The sequence below is a fragment of the Ovis canadensis genome, chromosome 13, assembly GCF_042477335.2.
Source record: "Ovis canadensis isolate MfBH-ARS-UI-01 breed Bighorn chromosome 13, ARS-UI_OviCan_v2, whole genome shotgun sequence".
In the NCBI taxonomy this organism is placed as follows: domain Eukaryota; kingdom Metazoa; phylum Chordata; class Mammalia; order Artiodactyla; family Bovidae; genus Ovis; species Ovis canadensis.
The window spans coordinates 53,229,117-53,255,732 of record NC_091257.1 but is presented as its reverse complement, the minus strand read 5'-3'; the positions used below and the strand labels follow the sequence as shown (position 1 = coordinate 53,255,732).

Genomic DNA, 26,616 nt, shown 5'->3' with positions numbered 1-26,616 from the left:
ATTCAACCAAGCGTCTTCTTTCTAATCAGGCTCCAGTTTGTTGGTAGATAAAAATACACTCGCAGAGGCTCCCAGAAGCTGCGCCATCGGCCTCGGACGAGAAAGAAGCCTGGTCTCCTCGTGCGGCTATGGAGATGTCTTCCTCTTCCTCCCCCGGGTTCTCTCCGCTCCAAGTTTTTTTCCTTCTGCATTGATCGTTCGCAGAGAAAATCTGGGGTCCAGACAGGGATGAGCCCAGAGATGGGTAGCCCTTGAGGGCAGCCCCGGAGGCGGGGGGCGTCTGTCCCCGGCAGTCGGGGCTGAGCTGCGCCCCTCTCCGAGCACCCGGAGTGTTGCCGCCGAGCCGAGAAATCCGTTACCAGGCTGCCGTGTCCCCAAGGGCCATTCCAGGGCGGAAGAGGACGGGGAAAACCGCTGTGTTGATTCTCCCGCCCTGTGGGCAGGTCGCACTGCGGGTCAGGTTACAGACAGGTGAGTCCGGCGGTTGGGCGAGTGGCTGGCGCCAGGGCACCCCGGGCCGGCCGCGCCCCCGCAGCCCCCGGAGCTGGAACGTGTCTGATCTCCAGGAAGGGGGTGACCCTGCGGCCGTGGAGGCGGTGCCCTGCACCCCTGGGCACATCCGAGCAGGGGTGTGGGACCGGCGGCGGGCCCTCTATCCCCCAAAGCGGGTACAGCTGTTCTTAGAAACTTGGCATCCTTTTCTTACCATCTCCCCTTCCTTCTCCCCTCCCCGCCATCCCTGGCCCTCCAGGTATAAAGGTAGATTAAAACAAAACAAAACCCCATACAAAACAAAACCCAAACCCCAAACCTAAATTAAACCCTAAGTTATCCAGCCAAGCTCCCAGTAGGGGCGGTAAGGGGAGGTAAACCCATCTTGACTGGCTTCCTGGAAAGTATTTCCCAGCCTCAGAATTTGGGGAGCAAATGGTTGGGGGAGCAATCATGGGAGTGCGCGAGAATAAGAAAATTGTTTTGAAGCTGCGTTTGCATAACTAGCACTTGGCTTTTTTTTTTCCAGAGTGTTTATTTAGGGGTGAGAAGGTTCGCAGGATGGAAGGGGCTTGGGGAGGAAGCAAACGGACTGGTTTTTCTTAGATTGTATTGCCCAAAATAACGTGTTCTAAAGATGCTGAATTTAAAAAAAAATTTTTTTTTTTTACTGTGTTTACTGGGGGAAGGGGGAGCTGTTGTAGATGAAGGGGAACCGAAGCCCCCAAGTTCCCTCTTTACCGGATCAGAATCCCGGGCGTCTCCCCGCGGCCTCCACAACCGAGACTTCAACAAACCCAGGAATGATCCACAAGGTCCAAAGGAGCTGAGCCATTTTCTGGCTTGCTTGTCGGAGACGAATCCACGGGTGGGGGCCGGGGGCGGGCACTAGCGGGAGGCCCCAGCTCGATGCCCCGGGAAGCGCGCGCCGGGTTTCGTTCCAGGAGATCACCCTGAAGTGCCTGTGGTGCGGCATGGGGCAGGGGGTTCAGAGGGAAGCGTCCTTCCCTTTTTACAAAGGGGAGGGGGGAGAATCAGACGTTAAATTCTTTTGCAAACATTCATGCCTAAGGAAGGGCTGGAACAGGCAGCCCCGGCCGCCGGAACCGGTCGGACAGGTAGCGAGCTTGTTGACACCGTTATGTTGCAGGGCGCATGCTCAATCCCAAGTTTCCTGGTGCCTTTTCTATTCCACCTTATGAAACTTTTTTCCTCGGCGTGGTCTCACCCGCGATTTCAGGCAGAGGTGTCGCTGAGCCCGGAGGCTGGAAGTCTCCCGGCGTGCGGGGGAGAGGCCCGGCCGCGCGGCGGCGGTGGGGGGCGGAAGGAAGGGGCAGGCGGGGCGGGAAGGTGGGCTCCGGCCGCGGGGAGCCGGGGACCAAGCCGCCGCCGCCGCCTTTAGCGGGGAGCAACCGGGACTAGGGGCCCGCAGTCCGGGGAGAGGGCCCCCACGATGCCCAAAGTCTTCCTGGTGAAGAGGAGGAGCCTGGGGGTCTCGGTCCGCAGCTGGGATGAGCTCCCGGACGAGGAGAGGGCAGACACCTACATCCCAGGTGAGCGCCGCACGGGGGCCGGGCCTGGGCGCCGGGTTCCTGGGGTGGGGGCAGGGGTGGCCGGGTCCCCTCTACTCCACGACCCGGGCTGGACTCCCTCCGTCCCCCATGCCCCTCCTTTGGGGGAGGGGGGAGGAAGTTACTGGGGCGCGAGAGGACCGAGAGTTAGAGGCTGGGAACCCCAGACGCCCTGCACCCCCTCCCCCCTAGTGGACGCCTTTAATTGCCCGGCGGCGGGACCGTTGGCTGCTGCGGGCAGAGGTGGCCCAGGAGGGGGACTGGGGGCCACAAAGGGGCAACCTCAAACCCACGTTCTCGTGAGGTTACACAGGGATGGGTCAACCTCTCTGGGGCTAGGTGGCTCGAGATCGGGTCCCCCCATCAGCGTCCCAGGGAGTGGAAATTTGGCGCGCGGTGTCCCCAGCCGCGCTTGGCCCTCGAACCTCGTGGGCATGGGAACTGGGAACGAGGAGCGGACGTCCCCCCACACCACCCAGGACTCCGAGCTTGCTCGGGAGGCCGAGTCGGGGGCTCGCTTGCCCACCCCCGCGGCGTTGCCCACTTGGCGAGGTGCCCAGGTCCGGGGAGGGGCGGCGGCGGCACCGCCCGCAGGTCAAACTGCCGCGGGCGCCCGGGCCTGACGCCGCGTGTCTGTGTGTCGGGGCGCGGCCCTCGCTCCGCAGTGGGCCTGGGCCGTCTGCTCCACGATCCCCCAGAGGACTGCCGCAGCGACGGCGGCAGTAGCACCGGCGGCGGCAGCAGCAGCGCGGGGGAGCCGGGAGGCGCAGAGAGCAGCTCGTCCCCGCGCGGCCCGGAGCGCGAAACCCCAGAGCCCGGCGACGGCGAGGGCCCGGATGGACACCTGGCGGCGAAGCAGCGCCCGGTCGCCAGGTCGAAAATCAAGGTACGGAGTCGACTCTGCCCCCGCTGCCACCTGCACCACGCCCTGGCGTCGGGCTCCCGGGGCCGGCGCCCCTCCCTGCCGCGCCCGCCCGCGCGCCCGGGCACCGGTGCACCCTGCGCGCCCGCTGCGCCGCTCCTGCACCTGCCCTTGGGCCGCGGCCAGGGCGCCTCCGCGTGTCCTCCTGCTTGCGGGCTAGCAGGCCGCTGCGCCCGGAAGACCCGCTCCCCGCGCGGGCACAGTCCTCCCGCGTGGCCTCTGGAGCTGCCCAAAGCGCTCAGGCACAGCCTCCTTCCCCCTTCCTGGGCATAGAGCCTGAAGCACAACCAGGCCGTTGGAGTTCTGAGGGTGGGAAAGGAGGGACCCCAGGCCCTGGGATCCCCTCCTCTGGGGCGCAGTTCCCAGGGCTGTTTGAACTCGAAGGGAGTTTCGCCCGGTTCCTTGTGTTCCGGAGACAGTCGTGGGAGCTTGGCACACAGTAGGTCTTTCACAGTAACAACTATTCCCAGTGCCAATTATGAAGTGCCCATTAGACACGAGGTCTGTGCCGGGCACTTTTAAACTGGTGTTTATCAAATCTTCTTGAATCATATTCACGGATAATCGGATTCAACTGCAAATTGCCCCATGGCTCCACCCGCACTGGCTTGCAATGTTTGTTTCCCTCTGTTCTCGCGATTTACTCCCCACCCCACCACCCAGCCTCTTGGAATTGTAGGCCACAGTTTATCACGACGCCCATCTGCGCTTTCCTGGGTGGAACTTCCAAGATTGCCTGCTCAAAGGTATCCGCTACCTCCAAGATTAAGTCCCATTCCACTGACTCACAGCCAGTCGGAGCCAGGGAGTGGTGTTTTTAGGAATCATATGACCCCAGCTCCTAGCCAGGTGGGCCTTAATGCGAACTTTTGCGGGCTCCAGTCCCTCGGTGTAGGTGTTAATTCTCGGGCGCTCCTGGGCGGTCCCAACGCGCCCCCTGCCCAGGCCGGGGGATGGGGAGGAAGCCCTAGAACACTGTGGATTGGGAAAACTTCCGTTACTTTTGGTGGGAGGGGTTTTCCCTCCCCCGTGCATATTCCTGGCTCCTGGGGCTTGGCTCCGGGATAGGCTGGGGTGATTTGGTTATGAATTGAGGCTAGATGCTGGAGCTGGGAATCCTTAGGAAAGACGGCTTTAAAGGATGCTGCCGACTGGGTGTGGGCATCCTGCTTGGAAAGGTTCAAAGTCAGCTGGTGGGAGGCTTTTCTGGGCCTGGTGGGGTTAAGTGGGAGGGACAGTTTGCCTGAGGCTGCTACCTCTGCCCTCCAGGAAATTCTACAAAGTGTCCCACTTGCATATTTATCACCCGGCTGGAAGGACAATTGAAACGTGGTTTTGGGGATGGTCCTTAGCTAGTTTAAACCTCTATCCCCCAACTGCCCACATTGCCTGGAAAGGAAGTGGCAGGGGAAAATTATCCAGTCCCTTAACCACCGTTTTAGGAGATCTCTGATGCCCCGGGCCAACAGCTCCACTGGGGCCCTGGATTAAGGGGATGAAACTGATCTTATTCCCAGGATCCTTGTCTTTGTGCTGCCCCCAGGGCTGGGGGTGGAGTGTAGTTTGCTCCTCAACCGTTAACTAAATTTCCAGGGGAGTTTTTGTTTGTTTACTGAGGCCGAAGTTCAGGTTCCTCCTCCTCTCTGCTTCCACTCAAAACTAGGAGACATCTTGGTGTCAAGATGCTCCAAGATTATAGAATTATCAGCCATGGTATGGTCCATTTTCAAATGACTGGTCAAACCTCCCTTACCTTAGCACGTGGTGTAACTTTAGAGTTCTGTGCAAAGTACAACAAACGGTCTAAGAGGGGGAAGCCACTTGAGCAAGATGCATTTTTTTCAATAACTAGAAGGCACTCATTAAACAGTTGGTTCTTAGAACCAGAGAAGGACAGAGAGAAGCTCCATCCACAGCATTTAGTGCCTGCTGTACGTAAGGCAGCCAGGAGATAAAGTTGTGCCACCCTTGTGTTTCAGAACCATCTGACAGTAATGGTTAGGGTTCTACGCTCTGGCTTTTGCAAGGAAATGGCAATCCACTCCAGCACTCTTGCCTGGAAAATCCCATGATCGGAGGAGCCTGATAGGCCACAGTCCATGGGGTCGCAAAGAGTCGGACATGACTGAGCGACTTCACTTTCACTTTCAAACCTTCCAGGCTTCAGTTTCCTCATCTGTAAAGTGGGAATATTAATAGTAATGACATTTGCCTCATAGAGTAGTGAGGATAAATGAGTCAATCAGAAAACATGGTAGGTGCCCAGTAACTCCAGCTAGGATTCTTTGGGTTGGTGGAGAGACACAAATACTATATTAATTATTAACACTATTACAGGAAAGTGAACGCTCAACCAGAAGCACGAGGAAAGATACAATACATTCTTAGCAGAGGGAGGTTTCTTGGTGTGGATTCGAGGGCAGTGAGAGAGTGCGAAGAGGCAGGCTTTAGGGCTGAGCCTGAAGCTTGAGTAAGAACAGGACTCAGAGCTGAAGGGAGGATGGGAAACGGGCCTGGGGTCAGGGAGAGTCAGGGTGAGGAGCTGGAAATATAGCTGGGATAGGCTGAGATGGTAAAGGGGCCAAGCCAAGAAATGTGGATGCTCCCTTGGGGACAGATGCGGGGCCGTGGGAGAAGGAAAACCTCATTTAGGTCCATCTCACCAGCTGTGCTTGGAGATATGTTATCTGTTCTGAGCCTCAGTTCCCTGATCTGTGAAATGGAGAAATAATAGAATGGGCCTCTCAAGCATTGGGGTAGACAGTGGATACAAAATGCTAAGCGATTTTCTTAGTGTACAAACTGCCCAGGGGGGAGTTAGCCAATAGTGACCTGTGGCAGATTTTGTTAATCCAATATTTTGTTGCCCCCAGCAAGGGCAAGGGACTTGCCAACTGGATTGGCTGGATTTAAGTATTATTTGGAAAAAATACACCCATTTGATGTTTGGAAGGCAACATAAGCCTCATCCCTAACTCCTTGCCTGTTGACTTCAGTCTCCCAAGACAGAATTGGAAGCTCCAACCTTATAACTTACCATCTCCTTGGCTAACCAGACTCCTCTTCTTGACTCTAGAGCCACAAAAGGCAGGAACATTCCTAGTGGGCTCATATTTCCAGCAGCTGGTACAGTAATGCCTGACTCATAGGAGGACGTAAGTCAACATGGAAGAGAAATACAGGCAGGGAAGGAGGAGTCAACAGTTCCTAGATATAAGTGACAGTGTTTGGGGGAAAACAGGAAGGGAAAAGGGAAAAATGCTTGGAATGGATACTTGAAAAAGCTTAAATTAATTTAAAGGGGGAAAAGGAGAAATAGGAGAACAACGTGTGAGCTGCAGATGATGGTTAATTATGGGGCATTTAATGGGGTAAGTCTTTCCTGGTGGCTCAGATGGTAAAGAATTTGCCTGCAATGCAAGAGACCTGGGTTTGATCCCTGGGTCAGGAGAAGGAAATGGCACCCCACTCCAGTATCCTTGCCTGGAGAATTCCATGGACAGAGGAGCCTGGGGGGCTATAGTCCATGGGGTTGCAAAGAGTCAGACACGACTGAGCGACTAACACTTCCTTTCAAATTGGGATAAAGAGAGACCAGGCTGAGCTCCCAGGAGTGACTCCCAGAGCCACACTGCAGAACTGGGCTGCCTAGGGAGCTACTGCGGTGGCCACTATGGCTGCTATTTGCCCATCATGATTCTTCTGCTAATGCAAGGTGTAAAAAAATTGCTGCATACTTGCCTTGGCTCAGTTAACTCAGGCCCGCCTGAAGTCAAATCTCCAACAATGCATGTAACTGGTGGAACCCAGGTTACATCTAAAGACCACAGCTGCAAGGGATTCTGGGAAATGTTGCATCACGCTTTCTAGCCTCTCCTATGCAGGATGGTCCACCTCAGAGTGGGGACAGAGGCTGAGCCTGTCCACCCACAGGATCTACTCAAGGACCCAGATGTGGTCCAGTCTCCTCATATTTATGGGGAGAAAGATAAAGCTAGAGAGGTTGTTTTGAGTCCCTCACAGGTGCTGGTGGCAAAGCCCAACCCAAGGCTCCTTATTCTTTAGTATACTGTGCTGTCGTTGTGGTGTGTAGTTGCTGTTGTGTAGCTGTGTTGTTGTGCTATCACCTTAGCCACTAGTGTGACATGAGGGAACCTGAAGCAGTTTCTACCACATGACAGGAAACAAAGCACAGGGTTATCCCTCCCGCTCCCACACGTCATGCCCAGACCCATGGGCCTGTCCCTGGGAACTGTAGGCACACATTTTGCAGACTGCAAGCCCCATCAAAATGTCAGTGTGGGCACCTGCAAGTGTTTTAGCCCCTGTTTCTTCTGGATGATAGGGATATGTTCCCTTCAGCATCTCTGCATTTGGGAAGACTACATTCTGCCATGTAGAGGAATTGTGATGCTTAAGGATGCAGGAGGGGTATTTTTATCCCAAAGAAATTGGGGAATTACACTTACCATGTTTTGAGCACTCAGACATAAGCAGATGTGTCAGTGGTAATCTTGTCCACATGGCCATGGAAGGTAGCCTAGACCCACGATAGCCTACTGCAGGAAATAGGTTCATTAATTTAAGGAACTTGTCTGGTGGAAGCATCCACAGAAAATAAAGGATTTTTTTTTTTCTTTAGAAGTTGACAGGTAAGTGACCTTAGCCAGCTTTGAAGTTGGTCAGAGGGCCAGCCCAAGTCCCCACCTCCCCGGGCGCTCCTGAAGTCTTCCGTAGCTCTGATACAATGATGGGTTTGTTTCTGCTGCAGAGGACTATTTTTCAAAAGAACTAGAAGGGAATTTTGTGTGTATTTTAAAACGAAAGCCGAGATCCTGAAGAAAACAGGACAGCATAAGAAAGCGCCAAGCTGCAGGGAATTAACTGTCTCTCTTCATCTTTCTGGCCGTGAGTTAATCACCAATTAGTTAATGAATCTCCAGACTGATGTCACCTCCCACCCTCCATGGTAGCTTCCCCACTTCAGTGCTGAGCCTTTCGGAGAGTTAATTTTGGATTAAGGGTGAGACCATTAAACTTTTTCAGAAGATGACACGGTATCTGGAGCAGTACCCTGTAATTGCACACATTAATAATTTCTATATCGAAGCATGAGTATTGACACCAGACGGTAGCTTCTGGTTTTGTTGCCAATGGAGATAAGAGAGAATGTTGGTTTTTGGAACTTTTTCGATTTCAGAATTGCAGATGAAGGACTAGGGTCTGGTGACCCACGCTGAAGGTTAGTTCCCTTTTTCTTCCATCAGTGAGAGGAAAACTCAAAAGACAGGTGGAGAAACAAGAGGTTTTGTTACGTTTTGTTTAGGATCACAGGACGCTGGAACTTGTCAAACTCTAAGAGTTAGCATTTACCGGGCAACTAGTATTCCTTAACAATCCCAAGAGGCAAGTATCGTTATTGCCCACATTTAATGGGGGGAGGGGTATGAAATTACCCTTAGAGAGGTTGAGTAACTTGCCTACTTCCCAGACTGTGAGTGGTAGAGCGGGATTTGAATTTAAGAAAAGAGCTCATCTAATCCCATTTGGGGCTTCCCCCGGTGTCTCAGTGGTAAAGAATACGCCTGCAGTGCAGGAGCTCCAGGAGACTGGGGTTTGATCCCTAGGTCAGGATGACCTCCTTGGAAGAGGGCATGGCAACCCACTCCAGTATTCTTGCCTGGAGAATCCCATGGACAGAGGAGCCAGGCGGGCTACGGTCCATGGGGATGCAAAGAGCTGGACACGACTGAAGCGACTTAGCACTCACAAATATGGTGGTCTTAAGAGAATGTGATACATCTATTACCATTCCAGTGATCTGCTGCTGCTTCACAGACAACCCCAGATTTAGTAGCTTGGTATAGTGTGTTATGATATCTTCTAGTTCTGTGACTTGACTGTGCTCAGCTAGGTGGGTGTTGCCTGGGGTCTCTCCTGTGAGTGCAATCGGATGCCAGTGGGACTGGAGTCTCCTGGAGGTTGACTGGGCAGGATATCCAGGAGGGCTTACTCAGGTGGCTGGTAGTCAGTCTTCTGTCTTTTTTGCTAGCTGCTTTTGTTATATGATCCTACCATCTTTTTAAATTTTGTAACAAGTCCCTATTGATGGACATGTAGGTAGTTTTCCCACCTTTTGCTATCCAGACCAAATTTCCAGGCATATGTGAAGTGTGCTCTGTGGGATAAATTTCATCTTTAGAAATTTATCCTCCAAATGTTTTTCTGCAGAATTCTTGGGGATTTTTCCTTTTTTTTTTTAATTGATGTATAGTTGATTTACAATATTGTGTTAGTTTGACAGGTACAGCAAAGACATTCTGTTATACATATATATATATATTTTTTTTTTTCTGATTCTTTTCCTTTATAGGTTACTACAAGATATTGAATATAGTTCCCTGGGCTATACTGTAAATCCTTGTTGGTTATCTGTTTTATATGTAGTAGTGTGTATCTGTTAATCCCATACTCCTAATTTACCCCTCTTCCCCTCCTTCTTTCCCCTTTGGTAACTATGTTTGTTTTCTATATCTGTGAGTCTATTTCTGTTTCATAAATAAGTTCATTTGTATTATTTTTTAGATTCTACATTTAAGTGATATCATGTAGTATTTATCTTTCTCTGACTTCACTTGTATGGTCATCTCTAGGTTTGTCTATGTTGCTACAAATGGCAATATTTCATTCTTTCTTATGGCTGACTAATAAGGCATCTCTCTTTTCTTTCTGATGAAGGAATTTTTCCTTCCCCTTTGCCATTAAAAAATTTTCTTTTGGCCGTTCAGCATGTGGGATCCGATTTTCCAACCAGGAATTGAATGCGCACCCCCTGCATTGGAACTCGGAGTCTTAACCAGTGAACTGCCAGGAAAGTCCTATGCTTTCTTTCTGACAAGTGAACTAGTTTGGCAGAAGCTGGCTTTATCAGCCATGACCTTTTGCCTTTTAATTAAGCCTACATCTTTCAAAGAGAGACTCTTTTTAGAGGCTCTGGATACAATTCATCAGTGTCTGGGGCTGGACTGCTCAGGACACATTTACAGGCAGCAGGTGGTCCTTTCTGGGGATTCTCTGGATAAGCATTTAGCAGTAACTCCGTTTTCCATATTGTGAAATGGGGATGCGCATAAATGTGGAGAAATGGGAACCCTTCCTTCGCTGAGGCTCATGGGAGAACTTTTCCTTTTGCTCTGGGAAGACCAGGGGGAAGCTCCCTGAGAATGAGGTGCCCTTCCTCTGGAGTCCCCTCACTCCTCTTTGCTTCCCAAGGTTAGAAAGAAAGCTGTCTATATCTTGCTCAGTCAGATGGCCCGCTGGCTGTGCACCACCTTCAGTGATTACTGACCCCCTCCCCTCTGCCCTCAGCATTTTCTTCTTTTCAAACCAAAAAGTGCCACTGATATGAGATTTCCATCCTGGACAGTATACTGTCCCACCCTGGACAGATACTTCCAGTACAGGAAGTATCTATGTTGCATGCAGAGCATTTTTAAAATAGGAATTTACTGAGAGGATTACAGTAAGTAAGAGTCCAGGTTGGAGCTGTGGTCGGCACGTTCCCTGGGCACGTTGATGCGGGGCTTTCAGAAGACAGCTCTCCCTTTCTTCGCGTTTCTAATCAGAGTGACCAGGGTCATTTGCCTGTGTTCTATTTTATTAGCTGTGTGACCTCTCAAATGACCTTCCTGTATAGACTTGGCTTTGAGAAGCTCCAAGTACCCTTTGCCAAGATTTGGGCTATATTTAGTCTTTTTCACATCCCTTCAATGGAGGCAGTGACCAGAATGGGGACTTGGGCACTGTGGACGAGGAGGAGACCACTGCCTGTCCTGGTGACAGGAGAGCCTTGGGCACAGCGGAGTCGCCCTCAGGCTCTGTCACATCCCACCACCTCAGCGGACACAGGGCAGACGTGGGGTATGAGGCAGGAAGGTCTTTAGACTCAAGCCCCGTGGTCCTCTTGTATCTTCCAGTGTGCCCCACCTCCCACCTCCCTCTGACAGTCCAGTTCATCAGGGACCCCAGGTAGAGCCCTGCCCTTCTCCGCTTCTCTGCTTCCTCTGCTCTCTTCATCAGCTGCTCTCCAGGGCTCAGGCTAGCCAGGCTGGACCCAATGCCGCTCCTGTTTCCCAGCCCTCTCCTGAATCTTCTTTGTCCTTCCCCTGTCTTCTTCCTCCTCTGTGGCTGAGACACTCAGTTCCCTAGAAGCATGTTATCTTGCACCAGGACATGCCCCACCCCCACCCCCGTCTGGGGTTAGGTGCCTCTCTGAGCAGCCTCTTGCACCCTGGACTTCCTGGATGGCAGTGGCCTGTGCCTAGACCAGCCGCTTCTTGGGGACAAGCCATCCTGGTGATGGGGCACCCTCCAGCTCAGAGCACAGGCTCTGTCTGCAATTAGGTACACATTAATGTCGGCTGAGACTAAGATGGAACAGTTGAGAATGAACCACTGGAGGGGGCCGATTGAAAAGCCCTGCTCTGGGATCTTCACATTCTGCCACCTGTGAGTCATTGCCCAGAAACTCTTTCTGACCTGCATGGTGCAGGGCTGCCATCTAGGCTTGGGGTATGGAGGCTGGAACCTGCACAAACGCTTGCTGACTTCCACCAGGCATTTAGTTGAGGAAAACAGGTGAACCCTGAGGAAATGCTTCTGTGTGATGGAAGCCTCTGGAATGAGTTGGAATAAAGTGCTAAACCATCTGAAGGCCAGTCCTTCATGTCTCAAGTGTGGTCCGTGGACTGCACGGTGGCGTCTCCTGGGAGCTGGCTAGAAATTCAGACCCCAGCAGACCTCCTGAATCAGAAGTTGCATTTTAACAAGACCCCCAGAGGATTCATGTGCACACTGGGGTTTGAGAGGCTCTGGTATTAGGGATATTGGGACCAGTTTGGGCAGGCATTGCAGAGCCTGAAGAAGCTTATCTGGGAGGGAACAGGTGAGTTGGGGCTTGGTGGAGGTGGTACCTTGGGTGGATGAAAGGAGGATGTTTGAGACGTGGAAGGTGTTAAGCCAGGGAAGGACCAAGTCTTCTTGTGAATGACACTTGTCTGAAACAAGTTTTTCACTGACTCGATGGACGTGAGTCTGAGTGAACTCCGGGAGTTGGTGATGGATAGGGAAGCCTGGCGTGCTGCGATTCATGGGGTCGCAAAGAGTTGGACACGACTGAGCGACTAAACTGAACTGAACTGATGAACAGAATTTTGGCAGAACAATTGGATCCATCTTCTAAAGGATCTAGGAAACCTTTGATGAACATAGCAGATCTGGTGTTTTTCATCACATAGAGATTCTGTTTTCTTCCTTTGAGGCAGCAAATGCAGTTGAGAGAATGGAGTAGACCGTTCGGAACCTGGGATTTGATTATGGTTTTTCTGGTAATGAAGCTGTGGGATTCTGACCAAGTCCCTTCGGAAGCCAACTGTCATTTGTTCATGATTCTGGGTCAGGAGCTGGGGCATGGCTGGGCTAGACAGTTCTCCTCTGGGCCGGTTTGTTCACCCAGCTGGTGGTAGTCCTGGGTGGGCCGGAAGGTCCAGTGACCGCTTATCCACACCTGGCACCTCACTGCTCCTCTGCCGAGCTGCTTGGGCTTCCTCACAGCATGGTGTGCTCGGGCTTCTTGGTGGCCTCTGGCTTCCAAGAGGGAGGAGGGAGAAAAGCCGCTGCTAGGTCTCTTAAGATCTGGAAGTGACAGAGGCTCTGCCAGATCCAGGGGGTGAGGAGACAGTCCATTTTGATGGATTCCGGTGCAGGCCCGCAAGGAAGGAATTGACTATGGCTGTCTCTGGGGGCTCTGGGATGTTATCAGACCTACACTCCTCTCTTTCTCCCTTCCATCTTCAGCACTCGCTTCCCCCTCGGGGTCCAAGGTGGCAGCTGGAGCTCTAGCAAGGAGGAAGGACTAAGGCCGGGAAGGGCACCATCCTCCCCCTTCCAGAGAGTGCATCCCACTAGGCTGGTGGTCCCACCCCCACTTGCTGGGGGCGGGGTGCCGCTGGAAATAAGAGCATGGATGTAGGAGGAGCTGCTCTGTTCCACCTGGCTGCCCAAAGCCTACACCTGTTGGGAATTTTTAGTGGGAGGCGGGGCAGCCCAAGCCAGGGCCAACCCCTCCCCTCCCCTCGCCTCCCCACTCCGCACTGGACCTCACGCCCCTCTCTGCCCCAGTTCACCACAGGCACCTGCGGCGATGCGGCCCTGCATAGCTGCGACCTGTGCGGCAAGGCCTTCCGTCTGCAGCGCATGCTCAACCGGCACCTCAAGTGCCACAGCCAGGTGAAGAGGCACCTGTGCAGCTTCTGCGGAAAGGGCTTCAACGACACCTTCGACCTCAAGCGGCATGTGCGCACGCACACAGGTGAGGGGCGCGGCGTGAGCTCCTGCGTCAAGAAGGAGGGAGCCCTTTCTGGAAGGATAGCGGAGCGGGGGTGAGGGGAGCTGAGGGAGGGCCATTTGGAGCCAGGCCGCCTGCAGCAGTGCCCCCCGGGGCCCGTGACCACCCACCCCCGCCCCTTCCCCCCGCCCCCGCCGCAGACTGGTCTCGTCCCCAGTGAGATGCGGTTGAAGGCAGGTCACTGGTTGGAAGTGCCCTGGGATGCCCACTCGGAACATCTGGGCGTCAGGTGCAGCCATTGGGCCGGGCTGACGCTAGAACGCGGTTCCTGTGGTCCCTCTGCAGATATTTTGTGCTTCTCTCTCTCGGGAAGTGATCCTGTCTCAAAATAGCATCACGTTGGTTCCTCCTGGGAGCTCAGAAAAAGAAAACACTCAGCAGACTTAGCACACGCCAAGCCTTCTGCGGGGGTGGGGAGGAAGGGTCCGGTGTGGCAGGTCAGGAGGGCGGGCCTGCCCTCCACAGCCTTCCTCAGCGCCCCCTTCTTGTGCAGCGGGTCTGTGTCCCCACCATCTCCTTCCACAGACAGCCCTAGGGGGTACTTGCTCGCTGGTCTGCCAGCACCTCTGATTGCTGGTAGCCTCCGTAGTTTTGTGTAGGAGATGTCTGGTCTGCAGGCTTCTTGAGGACCACACCTTTGCCAGAGAGATCCCTTGAGAATTCTAAGATGCCATTTCCCAGCTTAAAAAAAAAATCTCCAACTCTGGGCAGGATGAAATTCAAAGTCTCCATCTTGTTGGGTTCCATATAAAGGCCCTCTCGGTCTGGCTCCCATCTTCAAATCTGCCTCCTGTCCCAGCCCCTCCGAACCCTCACCCACCCCACTGGGCTCCATCCTCTCATCCCATCCTGACCAGTCAGTCTTATGCGGGTCCCTCTGTCTCTCCCTACAGTCCTTAGAATTTGTTATAGTCCTGCTGATCCCTCAGGCCCTTTCAGGGTTCAGGGTTTCCGCCCCCCTGGCATTTTGGGGGTGGGGAAATGTCCACTCCTCTCTCTCAGTGGGGCTCCCAGCTCCCCAAGCCCCACACAGGGCCCTTCTCAGATCCTTGCTATTGAGATTTCCTTTATAGACTCTGTCACACATTTTGTTCTTAGGGTACTAGCTGTGAGCTCCTTCCTGGCCTCAGAAGGGTGTCCTTCACCCCAAAGAGTGGTCTGGCATGCCAAAAGTTTTTCTTTTTTCCTTTAAAAAAACTTTGCTAAAGTGAAATTTTCATTTAAAATTTCATTTAAAAGTAACAATGCATCCAGAAGAGCACACATGTCATAAGAGCACAGTTTGAGAATGTAGGAGTTTCTGCAGAGTGAACACACCCATCTAACCAGCTGGAGTATTGACAGACCCTGTGAGTCACTGCCCTGCCCTGAAGCCGCTCTGGTCACTGTCAGTTTACCCCCGAGAGGCACTGTTAGCCTGACTTCTGGCAGCAGCACTGACTGTTGTCTGGCTTTGAATGTGATGAAAGTGGAATCAGTAGAGGATGCTCTCTGGGGTCTAGCTTTAATACTTTCATTTCAGTCCTGAACATGAGAGAACCTGTAAAAGTTTGACCTCTGTGGCCTGCCTTGGGTTGAGGCAGGAAGAATGCTTAGGGAGTGGCCGGTGGTAGGGTAATTGTGGAGGGTCCTAAATAGGGTGAAGGGTCCTATAGGTGGTGGGAGTCTGGTGTAATTGTGGAGGGTCCTAAATAGGGTGAAGGGTCCTATAGGTGGTGGGAGTCTGGTGTAATTGTGGAGGGTCCTAAATAGGGTGAAGGGTCCTGTAGGTGGTAGATGGTCCTATGAAAGTTGGAGGGGTTCTGTGGTTGATGGGGCAGCCCCAGCTATCAATGGACCCAACAAGTGGCTACAAAGCTGGTCTAACAGGCAACTAACCCAAGAGGTTAAGAAACTGGGGACCGGTTGCCCAGTCATTTGTCGTTGGTTGTCCTGGAGAGTTCCTCAGCTTTGCATCTTTTTCTGAGGATGTCGTAGAAGGCATGGCCTATTTCTTCTGCAGCACCTTGCCTGGTGGGTTCTCTGGCCACTCCCTGATCCTGGGGCCTGGCCTTTAAGACAAAGTGAAGGGGGCTCGGGGAGCGCTGTGGGCTGCTGGTACGGTCAGTTGGAGTAAACATGGAGCTGCCTCATCTGTGACTGAGTTAATTCTCCGTTAGTAGAAATATGAGGGACTGACCACTCTCAGGGAAGAGTTTGCAAGTTGAATCAGTCACATAGTGGTTAAGAAATCCAGATCTGAGCTAGCTGTCTGTGCAGGCTTGTCCAAATTACTTTTTCTTTTTTGCTTTAGTTTGTCCATCTCTAAAGTGGGCATGGGGTTTAAATACCTACCACCTAAGTGATGGCTGTGAGATTTCAGGGCAATAATGGTGTATAAAGTGCTTTGCACTCTGTAAGCACTTAGTAAATATGAGCTATTAGAGGTGGTAAACATTGAAATAGTTGGCAGAGTTTTCCTGAGGCCTGAAGACTCACCTCTGTGCTTCCAAAGACCTCAGCCCACATAGAGAGAAAGAACCCAAACCCTGGACTCCCCAAGAAAGCCAGCGGGTGTGCCAGACAGAAGAGAAAGTGGCATCAGGGAGGCTTCTCGGAGGAGGTGTCCTCTTGGTTGAGCCCTGAAAGAGGAGCAAGAAAGACCTCTAGTGACTACTAAAGGAGAGGCCGAAAATCCCTGGGATCCCACAAGCTAGGTGGTACAGCCCTCCCACCAAAAAAATCGTGAACTATAAAACTACAAAGTGACTTGAATTTTTTTTTTTGCTGTACCATGCAGCATGTGGGATCTTAGTTCCCTGACCAGGGATTGAACCCTCACCCCTGCAGTGGAAGAACAGAACATAACCACAGGACCTCTGGGAAAGTCCAAGTGATTTGCATTTGAGTCTCTATTGGACAGTTCTTAGATCATTGAATCTATAGATAATGATTTTAATATTTTTAATCATAATTTTAACTCTTAAAGTGACTCCTCCTTAAGCTTCTTAAGGGGCCCAGAGCCAGTTCTAGACCTCTGGTCTTCTGATGCTCAGCCGTGTCCAACTCTTTGTGACCCCATAGACTGTAGCCTGCCAGGCTCCTCTGCCCATGGGATTTCCCAGTTAAGAATACTGAAGTGGGTTGCTATTTCTGCCTCCAGATCTTCCTGACCCAGGGATCAAACACACATCTCCTGCATTGCAGGTAGATTCTTTATGGTGGTTAACAAAAAGTATTAAGGAAATGTCTTGAACCTGTTTTCCCTGCTCTGGTTTATTTTCTGATGGAGACTTGCCTCCAGGTAATGATGAACCAGAGAGAGGAGTCAAGGGCTTGTTGACAAATTAACTGCTGGCAGATCAACAAAAGGCCACCAGCTGCGGTGAGGCTGCTGAGCAGGAGCTGGAGGGGCAGACCTGGCCTCCTGGCTCGAGAGGCCTGCCCTGTAAGCTCTGAGCTCTACGCCGAAGGGATAATCGGTAAGAAGAGCAAAGTCTTGGGGGTCTTCTGACCTTGTAGCTCGTGTGAACCACCTCACTAGCTCCAAAGAGCTCACCAGAATTCTGTGAACTTGGCTTTGCCTTTGATTGAGACGCAGATGCTGGATTTTTGCTCTGGATAGTGACAGGTAAATGTTGTATTTGGACCAGAAGCAAAGATGTGGACTCTGTTTTCCCAAGTACAGTAGCTAGTTCAATGAAGGTTACGATTGCTTCCAGTCCAGTTGGGCCAGTCCATGATTAATGTAAAAACTTACCTAAGATCTCTGGACCCTTGTTTTGAGAATTGGAGGGACAGTGTTGAGAGGTGGACAGAGCTGGGTGGGGCCCAAAAAGCAGGATGAATCCCCTCCCCCTCATCTCCTCCTCCACTCTGCATCCCCGGAGAGAACAGGGCATCTAAGGAAAGACTCAGAACAGGAGGAAACATCTTGGAAAAAACCCAGGGAAACCGGAGCCTGGAAATGTCTGACCTTAATATCCAAGTAGATGAAAGAAAAGATTATAGACTTCTCTTTTGGATATGACTTCACCAAAGAAAGAGTAGATAGGGGGTGTACTAGTGAGATGGAGGGTTGGGAGGAGTAGCCACATGACATCTGACTCCAGGTTGAAAGAAACTGGAATAGAAAGAAGCAGCTCTGTTACCATCTTGTGAAAATATATTGGCAAACGAGTGGCTATTTTCAATCCAGATGGTTTTAGGTTGGGTTCCCTACAAGCAGTTTCTGAGATGGTGATTCTTTTTCTTTTTTTTTTAAATAATTACTTTTATTTTTAGTTATTTGGCTGTGCCCGGTCTTAGTTGTGGCATGCGGGATCTTTAGTTCTCTGACCAATTGAACCCGGGCCCCCAGCATTGGGAGCGCATAGTCTCAGCCACTGGATGACCAGAGACGTCCCTGAGATGGTGATTCTTATAAACCAATGTATTGAAGGGTGGCTCTTGGGAGAAGCCTGCGAGGCAGCGGGGAGCTTCACAGTGTAGCAGGGATGTGGCCTTAGCCTGATCCCACTGGGGTCTTGGGTGGGACTGGCTCTATAGGCCTGTCCTGCCCCAGGCAAGTGGGGGCCCACTCAAGGGGGTCTGGTTGGGGAACCAAGAACACTCACTGCACACAGAATAGAGGGATTTGCTCTGTTTGAGAGGAGGTGACAGGGTCACTGAGGCCAGCATCAGGTCAAAATGAGACAGTGGATGGAGGGGGGTAGTGTGGGGGAGAGCTTTCAAGAAAGGAATGTATATTCAGTTCATAGCCCATGAAAAATGTCATGGGTCTGTTTTTAGAGAATATTCTTTTGGCTTTGTTTAAATCTTTTAGGTTGAACCAGCTGGCCATCCATGGAAGGAGACGGTTTTGTTTTTTGGTCGGGGGGAGATCTATCATTTAGAGTAGAATGTAGCAACCAGCATGGGCCAGACTCGGTACTCACCGTCTCTGCCCTCGATGCCTGGGGACCCTGAGCACGATGTCTGGGGACCCTGAGCACCGCTGGCGCCAGGGGGCGAGAGGAAACGCCGAGTCACGTCTGCGGAGGTGTCAGGTGTGTGGTCTGGGTGTTGTTCGTCACTGTGACCAGATGTGCCAGGCTCATCGGACAAATATGGATTTAATTGAAAGCATTTTATTTTCCTTATTTGTACAAGTGACTACTTTTGTGTGAAAAACTTCAGTCAACATAGAAGCTATAAAGGAGAAAGCATAGCTGCTGCAACCAGCTGAAAAGGGCACACGTGTCTGGGGTCACCCGCTCAGTTTGTGAGAGGCTCCAGAGCGCGTAACCCATGTTGGTTATACCTTTACAACTCTGGCTAGAATAAAAGAGTCAGTTCGAGGTGCTTGTCATTCCTGTGGAAGCTTCTGAGTTCCATGGGGGGAGACTGAGGAATTCAGGTTGGAGGTCACTTGAGGGAATGGGGGATGCTGTTAACCAGAGCAGTTGTGTCTGCCCTGCCCTGCCCCCCCCGCCCCAGCCCCCAAGGGGCCCTCTGGCCTTATCTTCCATCTGGGCCACATTGAGAAAGAAAGGCCAACAAATCCCGTCTTGATTGAAGAGGAGGAAACGATGGTGTTGTTTGTTTGGAGGCAAAAGGAAAGGAGTGGAGAGATTGGATTGGGAGAAGCACAGGCTGGGAGAGGCTTGAGTGGGGTGCGTGGGGGAACAATAGAGTTACCTCCACCCCTCCCAGCCCAGGGAGCTGAGGAGCAGAACACAGACTCCTTCACTCAACAAGCTCTCCCCTTTTTGATTTTCACTTACTTTTTAGCTACAAAAAATCATATGAAAGGGAAAGAATGAAAGAAAGAAAAAAAAAAAAGAAGCCTCTCCACACCAAGCCCTATTTCCACTCTTGAAAGCAAAGTGAAGTCGCTCAGTCATGTCCGACCCCATGGACCGTAGTCTGCCGCACTCCTCTGTCCATGGGATTCCCCAGGCAAGAATACTGGAGTGGGTTGCCATTTCCTCCTCCAGGGGATCTTCCCAAACCAGGGATCGAACCCAGGTCTCCCACACTGCAGGCAGACTCCTGACCATCTTGAGCCACCAGGGAAGCCCCTCCTGAAAGCAAACTACCATTTAATTTTTTTCCCCAGAAACTTTTAGTACACACTGCGCTTTCATGTACTATCTCTCTGGGAGACTGTTTCCTACCTGCATTGGTGGAGGTGTCTCACTCTGTTGAATGGGTGTCAGAGTGTTTCTGATTGTGAGATGATGATGTAATTTCAAATATGGAGGCACTGTCATTTTTTTTTTCTTGCTCCAATTGTAACACTGTCTTTCATTTTCAGGGTTTTTTTTCCTTTCCTCCCTTCCCTATTTCTTTTGTTTCTCACCCTCTCTTCTAATTTTAGAGAACACAATCACAAATCTTATATATTCTTTGCCTACTTGTGTTAGTCTTCCTGCAGATAGTCTCCCTGAAGCTGGCTGAAGGGTAGACCGCTTCTGATGTTTATTTATGGGCATGGATGTTGCCCTAAATGTCCACTCCCATGAGGAGGCCTGCAGAGAGCTTTTCGAGGAAGCCCACTTCAGTAAAGGAGATTTAGATACAGTAAGCAGAACAAAAACAGATATTGCCAGTAACAAAGACTTTTCTTTGGGAATATGTGAGATGAAGCTTGATTTGGCAGTAGAAATAGAACATTTGAAAAGAAGGAACCCTTTGTGATATCCCACACACAGTATTTTCTGGACCAGGTGATACAGGCCCACAGCACAGCACTGAACGTGGTTGGGGAAGGAAGTCTGTTCCTGCCTCTCTCCACCAGCTGCCTAGGGACCACATTTTATTATTATATATATATTGCCATGCCACGTGGCATACAGGATCTTTGTTCCCCAGCTAGGGATCGAACCCAAGCCCCATGCAGTGGAAACATGGAGTCCTAACCACTGCCAGTGAAGTCCCTAGGGACCACATTTTAAAATGTTATCCTTTTTTAAAAATTTTGATTTTTTATAACTTTTAATGCTTTCTAAATAATTTCATCACATGTCTGTTCCATAATGCTTTTTAACAAATGCCGTTTTTTTTTTGTTTTTCAGTCACTAACATGCTTTTATTTTTATCATTGACAAATGATACTGTGATTGAATCATTGCTTTGGCTCCTTCAATATCACTTAGGTATACATTAAAAATATATGTTTACATTTAAGAAATGTAACACATTAAAGAAGTCCTCTGTAAATATTGTTGTTGTTTTATCACTAAGTCGTGTCTGGCTCTTTTGTGAGTAGGAAATTGCAATCCACTCCAGTATTCTTGCCTGGAAAATCCCATGGACAGAGGAGCCTGGCAGGCTACAGTCCATGGGGTCCCAAAAAAGACACGACTTACCAACTGAACAACAAGACATTCTAAAGAGTGTCTGCGTTCTTTTGACCTGGATTGTAGGCACTTGAGACTTCGTCCTGTTGAGTTTTTACTGTGTGCTGGATCCTTGGCTCATGAGATCTCAGTTACTCCTCAGAGGAGCCTTATGAGGGGGTATTAATTATTGTCCCCATTTTATAGGTAAGGAAACTGAGGCATGGACTGGGTTGATGAGTGGCTGATGGGTAATGCCTGGGTTTCCAGTGGCCCTGGACTCTGTTACTGTCTAGGTGTCAGGGATGGTGTCTCTCAGTTCTGGAACCCCACTCCCAGCACAGACACGATTAGCCATTGTTCAAGAGCACTCCTGTCCAAGACAGGGAGACCTTGACATTGGTCTCCCTCACCTGGGCTCCTTCCTGGCCATCTTCTTTGCTGACCTCTGAGTCTGTAGGGGAAAGGAGGACTCCAGGAGGCAGGAACTTGTTCCCAGGCCCAGAGTCACTGAGAGGCAGCTGCTATGTGACAGGGTCTGCTTGCTCCAGTGAGTGAGGGGTGAATGTGGTCATGGGGTGGGGGGAGCAGGTTTGTAGAAGGCAGAATTAACTGCAATAACAAGGTGTGGGGGCCTTCTGTCGCCCCCTCCCCGCCTCTGTCATCCACACAACGCAGGGTTCCGATACCCTCTCGCCCTTGCCATCCACTCTGCGCTGGATGCGGCGCCCGTACGATTCAGCTGAGCAGCTGGATGAGAGAGGAAGGAGACATGACTCTGCCTGTGGACTTGTCCGAGGGGAAGGGCTCGGGACAAGCAGTGCAGCCCTGTTCACCCCCCTTCTCAGGCCACCATGGGGTGGGGCCCTCGGGGAGCAGGGTGGGAAAAGCACCCACTTCCAGAATCCAGGAGTCATTGCTCCAGGTTAAAGCTGGTGGAGTGTGCTGGTTTCCCCACCGGCTGAGTTTGGATGTTTTAAAATAGTCGTGGGCTGTTTCCGATCCCTCCTGAAAGGAGCAGCTGGTCTCTCAGTGAATTTGTCTTGATGAGCTTCAGGCTTGAAATCAGGGTGATTCTTGATTAGCCAGAGGTGGTAGAAGCCAGCTGCCATGTGGGCCCAGAGGCCTGGGTAGCACAAAGCCCCTTGGGGCCCAAACATGCAACCTGCATGGTGTATTCCTTGGGGCAGGTCTCCTCATAGCCCCTATGCTTGTAGAAAACTGGCCCCCAAGATGTGGCTGGCCTCTCCCCTCCCGCGCCAGCAGGGCTCATTCATTCATTCATTGAAAGGTGATTGACAGCGACAGTATCTGTTGCCCAGTCGTGTCTGACTCTTGGCGACCCCATACTGTAGCCTGCCAGGCTCCGCTGTCCATGGGGCTCTCCAGGCGAGAATACAGGCGTGCGTTGCCGCTTCCTCCTCCAGGGGATCTTCCTTTCTTTTCCTCGGCCAGGAGGGTTCATTCATTCTTTCAAAAGTGATTTCCTGAGCACCTATTATATGCCAAGTGCTGAGCGTTATAATGAAGTTTCTTTTGGCAGTTTTTCTGGAACCAGCAGAATATAATACAGGCCTGCCTTCTGCTTGGCTGGGCTGGAGGAACACCCCACCACAACACTGAGCTGATGGGACTTTTTTCACACTGAGTGTAGAGGCAACGATGGAGGCTTCTGGATATGGAAGAATAGTGGAAGCCATTCAATTTGTTCAGGTGGTTGAGTGAGGGTGGGGAGTTTTTTTTTTGTTTTCCATTTTGACTTCCTTTATCATCTGTGTAACTTCATAAACAGAATAGAGCTCTCCAGGAAGCACCAGTAAGGAACTGGGGACTTGGAACCTTGGGGAAAAGACTGGGGTGCATGTCTGCCTCAGACACCCCAAGTGCTGTCCTGTGGCTTCATCTGGCATCGCTTCAGACCTCAGCATAAGTAGCCTCAGCATCACCTGGGAACCAGCTAGAAAATACAGGTTCTTGGCCCCACCCCAGAACCAGGATTGCCAAGTGAGGGTGGGGGGCCCGGAATCTGTGTTTTGACAAGCCCTCTATCTAGGTGATTCTGTTTTGGACTCAGATCTGAGAACCACTGCTTTCGCTTGAATCAGGAGGTCTAGGGTGGGGGCTCGAGGCTCTGCACTTCCAGCAAGCTCTTAGGTGATGTGATGTGGGGTGGACCACACCTTAGTACCAGGTTGTACAAGGCAGCGTGATGTGACGCGAGAGTGTGGGCTGCAGCAGTGCTTCTTAATCTCTATAGTCTTTAAAGATGGGATTTGGGTGCAGCTGAACAACAAAACACTGTGGTGCTGCTAAAAAGGGATGAAATCAGGCTGTAAGCACTACCATGGTAAACTCTCCAGGACTATTTACTTATTTTTATTTTTTATTGAAGTATAGTTGTTTTATAACGTTGTATTAATTTCTGTTATATAGCGAAGTGACTTAGTTATACATATATGTTCTTTTTTTTGGCTTCCCTGGTGGCTCAGATGGTAAAGAATCTGCCGGCAATGCAGGAGTCCTGGGTTCGATCCCTGGGTTGGGAAGATCCCCTGGGGAAGGAAATGGCAACCCACTCCAGTATTCTTGCCTAGAGAATCCCATGGACAGAGGAGCCTAGTGGGCTACAGTCCGTGGGGTTGCAAAGAGTCAGATACAATCTTGACTATTGTAATAGTGCTGCTGTGAACATTGGGGTGCATACATTTTTCTGAATTATAGTTTTGTCTGAATATATGCCCAGGGGTGGGATTGCTGGATCATATGGCAACTCTATTCTAGTTTTTTGAGGAACCTCCATACTGTTCTCCATAGTGGCTGCACCAATTTACATCCCCACTGTTAGTGTAGAAGGGTTCCCTTTTCTCCACACCCTCTGTAGCATTTATTTGTTGACTTTTTAATGATTGCCATTCTGGCTGGTACCCTAGGAATATTGTTAAGCAAAAAAAGTAGATTTTGAAGATATCTTTTAATAGTTTGCTTCCATTAAAGCTAGGATAGTAAAATCATAATAAATTTCATTGTTGTATAAGTCAAATAAGCACTTTAGAGTGTGAATTTTAATTTTCACTATTTTTTCAGCAACTCAAACAACTTTTGCTTTTTTTGGCTGCACCATGGGGCATGCAGGATCCTAGTTCCCCTACCTGAGATCAAACCCATGTCCCCTGTGGTGGAAGTGCCAGTCCTAACCACTGTACCACTGTTCAGGAAGTCCTTGAAAATACTTATCTTGATTGATGGTTTTGCATACTCTTAAATTTTGAGCCTAAAGCTTTGGGGATTCCTGTGGGAAGTGGTCCTCCTGGCCACCAGGCCCTGAGATGGTCTAACTACTCGCAGCCTCCTCTCTGCTCCATGGACCTCTCTGGACTTCTAGAAGCTCCATCTCACCAAGTGGGGTACCCGTGGGGGCATGGGGGTGACTGTCATTTGATTGCTGAGCTTCTTGCTCTGCATGGTACCTGTGGCTTCTCCAGCCAGGAGGCAGGCCCCACTGATAGTAGACCAGATTTAAAGTCAGCGTGAGATCTAGGTTGGAGATGCTTTCCTGACTGTAGCTAATGCCATCAGTGCCCTGCCCCTGCCCCTGCCCCTTGTCACTTCTGAGCACGTCTGTCCACGTCGAAGCTGACCACTATGGGTGTTCTTGCTGGAGGCCCCCCACCCCCACCTCCAGGCAGGCGGGACCTGCTGGGGAGAGAGAGCCCCACCCACCAAGGGCACTCTCCAGGGTGCTGCCTGAGCGGAGGGACAAAGACCCCAGCTCCCAAGGGGCAGGGTGACTCGGAGGTGTGTGTTCTCCTCTGTCCCCTATCTTGCTTGACCAGTTGAACTCTGGTTGCCCACTGACTGGATGACCTCCCCCCCAACCACCACCTTGTCATCTTCTCCCTGCCCTGAAGGTGGGGAGTCACCTCACACTGTTCCTGGGGTCTCCCTTCCTGGAGGCACCTTCCAAATACCTCCTTTTCCAGGAAAACCCAGACTAAAATAAAAAGTATGGTTTACTCTGCCCACTCTGAAACCCAAACATTAAGGCAGGCAAGTGAGAAGATTAGAGTACCTCCTCTTAAAGCCAGGTGGTAATTTTGCTGTTTGCGTCTGTTTTTATCATGTTTGCTCTGTGGACAATTTTGTCTCCTGCATTAACCATTTTCCTCATATTCTTCATCCTTGGTTATGGTGATTCTTTTTTTCTCCCTGTTTCCCCAACCCGGGAGCCCCTGACAAGTGTGTTTCTCTTGTTTCTCGGGGGAGTTGGACTTTACTGCATCTAAGTGATGCCACACGCTGTCTGTCCTCCTCTGTATGGCTCATCTCACTGAATATAACGTCCTCAAGTGCATCCACATTGTTGCAAATGGCAGGATCTCCTCCTTTGTCCTGGCTGAATGAGTCTCTGTTGCAGATACGTGCCTCATCTCCTTTATCCATTCATTTGCTGAGGGGCACTTAGGCTGTTTCCATGTCTTGACTGTTGTGAATAACGCTACAGTGAACATGGGTGTGGAGATAGCTTCCTGAGATCCTGTTTTCACTTTCTTTGGATAAATACGGATAGTGGGATTCCTGGATCATATGGAAGGTCTGTCTTTAAGTTTTCAAGGAACCTCCACCCTGTTCTCCACAATGGCTGCACCAAACTACATTCCCACCAACAGTGCATGAGGGTACCCTTTTCTCCACACCTTCTCCAGCATTCGTTACCTCTTGTCCTGTTGATAATAGAAATTCTGACAGGTGTGAGGTGATTTCTCCTACCTTGTTCAATTGCCAACTCATGTCTGACTCTTTGTGACCCCATGGACTACAGCATGCCAGCCTCCTCTGTCCTTTCACTATCTCCTAGAGTTTGCTCAAACTCATATCCTTTGAGTTGGTGATGCTATCTAACCATCTCATCCTCTGCTACCCTCTTCTCCTTTTGCCTTCAATTTTTCCCAGCATCAGGGTCTTTTTCAATGAGTTGGCTCTCCTACCTGTGTGGTGGCAATTTGTACTTTTCTGATGATTGGTGTTGCTGGGCATCTTCCCTTGTGTCTCTGAGCCCTTTGTATGTCTTCTTTGGAAAAATGCCTATTCAGTTCCTTTGCATGTTTTTTGAATCGGATCATTTGGGGGGCTTTTTGCCATTGGGTTGTATGGGATGACTTTTAATGGCCTTATAGGTGGGAGGCTCTGGCTTGGCCTTGACCCACTGGTTCTGTGTCTGCCCCTCGCCCCTGCAGGCATTCGCCCCTACAAGTGTGATGTCTGCCACAAAGCCTTCACCCAGCGCTGCTCCTTAGAGTCCCACCTGAAGAAGATCCACGGGGTGCAGCAGCAGTACGCCTATAAGCAGCGCCGGGATAAGCTGTACGTCTGCGAGGACTGCGGCTACACGGGCCCCACCCAGGAGGACCTGTACCTGCACGTGAACGGTGCCCACCCCGGCAGCGCGTTCCTCAAAAAGACATCCAAGAAACTGGCAGCTCTCTTGCAAAACAAGATGACATCCTCGCTCCAGGGAAACGCCAACCTGAGCGAGGAGGAGGAGAAGTAGGAGAGGGGCGTGGATGCCAACTCTGCCACGTGTCCACGGATTCCTGGTCTTGTAGGTCCCCTGCCCCACGTGCTTTTCCAGAGTCCAAGTGGTCCGTTCATCTCTCTGTCCTGGGGGCCTCAATGGGGGCTCCGTGCCAACACTGTCATTGATAACAGTGGCATTAGGCCTCTGCTGGAACTGGCTGCTGGGCCCTCAGGAACGCTATCACACTAATGGAAGCTTGTGGAGGGCTGTGATCACCGTCTGGGTCTAGTTTTTGTTTTTGTTTTGTTTTTAGGATTTTCACACATGGAGGCAGGGGTGTTCTGAGAGAAACACCCTTGGAGAGATTGATATGGTGCCTTGAAATAAAAGTACTTCCACTTGAAATGCTA

General features: G+C 51.0%; 1 protein-coding gene across 1 annotated transcript; it reads left to right on the top strand.

The window, feature by feature from the left end:
* The first annotated feature begins 451 nt into the window (after positions 1-451).
* OVOL2 (ovo like zinc finger 2) lies at positions 452-26,616 on the top strand. Its single transcript, XM_069546475.1, has 4 exons — positions 452-2,045; positions 2,729-2,949; positions 13,165-13,354; positions 25,926-26,616. The coding sequence occupies exons 1-4, from the start codon at positions 1,946-1,948 to the stop codon at positions 26,237-26,239; spliced, it is 825 nt and encodes a 274-aa protein (XP_069402576.1). The 5' UTR covers positions 452-1,945; the 3' UTR covers positions 26,240-26,616.

Bases quoted from the DNA above. Each gene is read 5' to 3' on its own strand.
- OVOL2 (XM_069546475.1), top strand. From the start codon at position 1,946: ATGCCCAAAGTCTTCCTGGTGAAGAGGAGGAGCCTGGGGGTCTCGGTC. The intron at 2,950-13,164 runs GTACGGAGTCGA...TCTCTGCCCCAG, and splicing joins TCGCCAGGTCGAAAATCAAG to TTCACCACAGGCACCTGCGG. The intron at 13,355-25,925 runs GTGAGGGGCGCG...TCGCCCCTGCAG, and splicing joins GCATGTGCGCACGCACACAG to GCATTCGCCCCTACAAGTGT.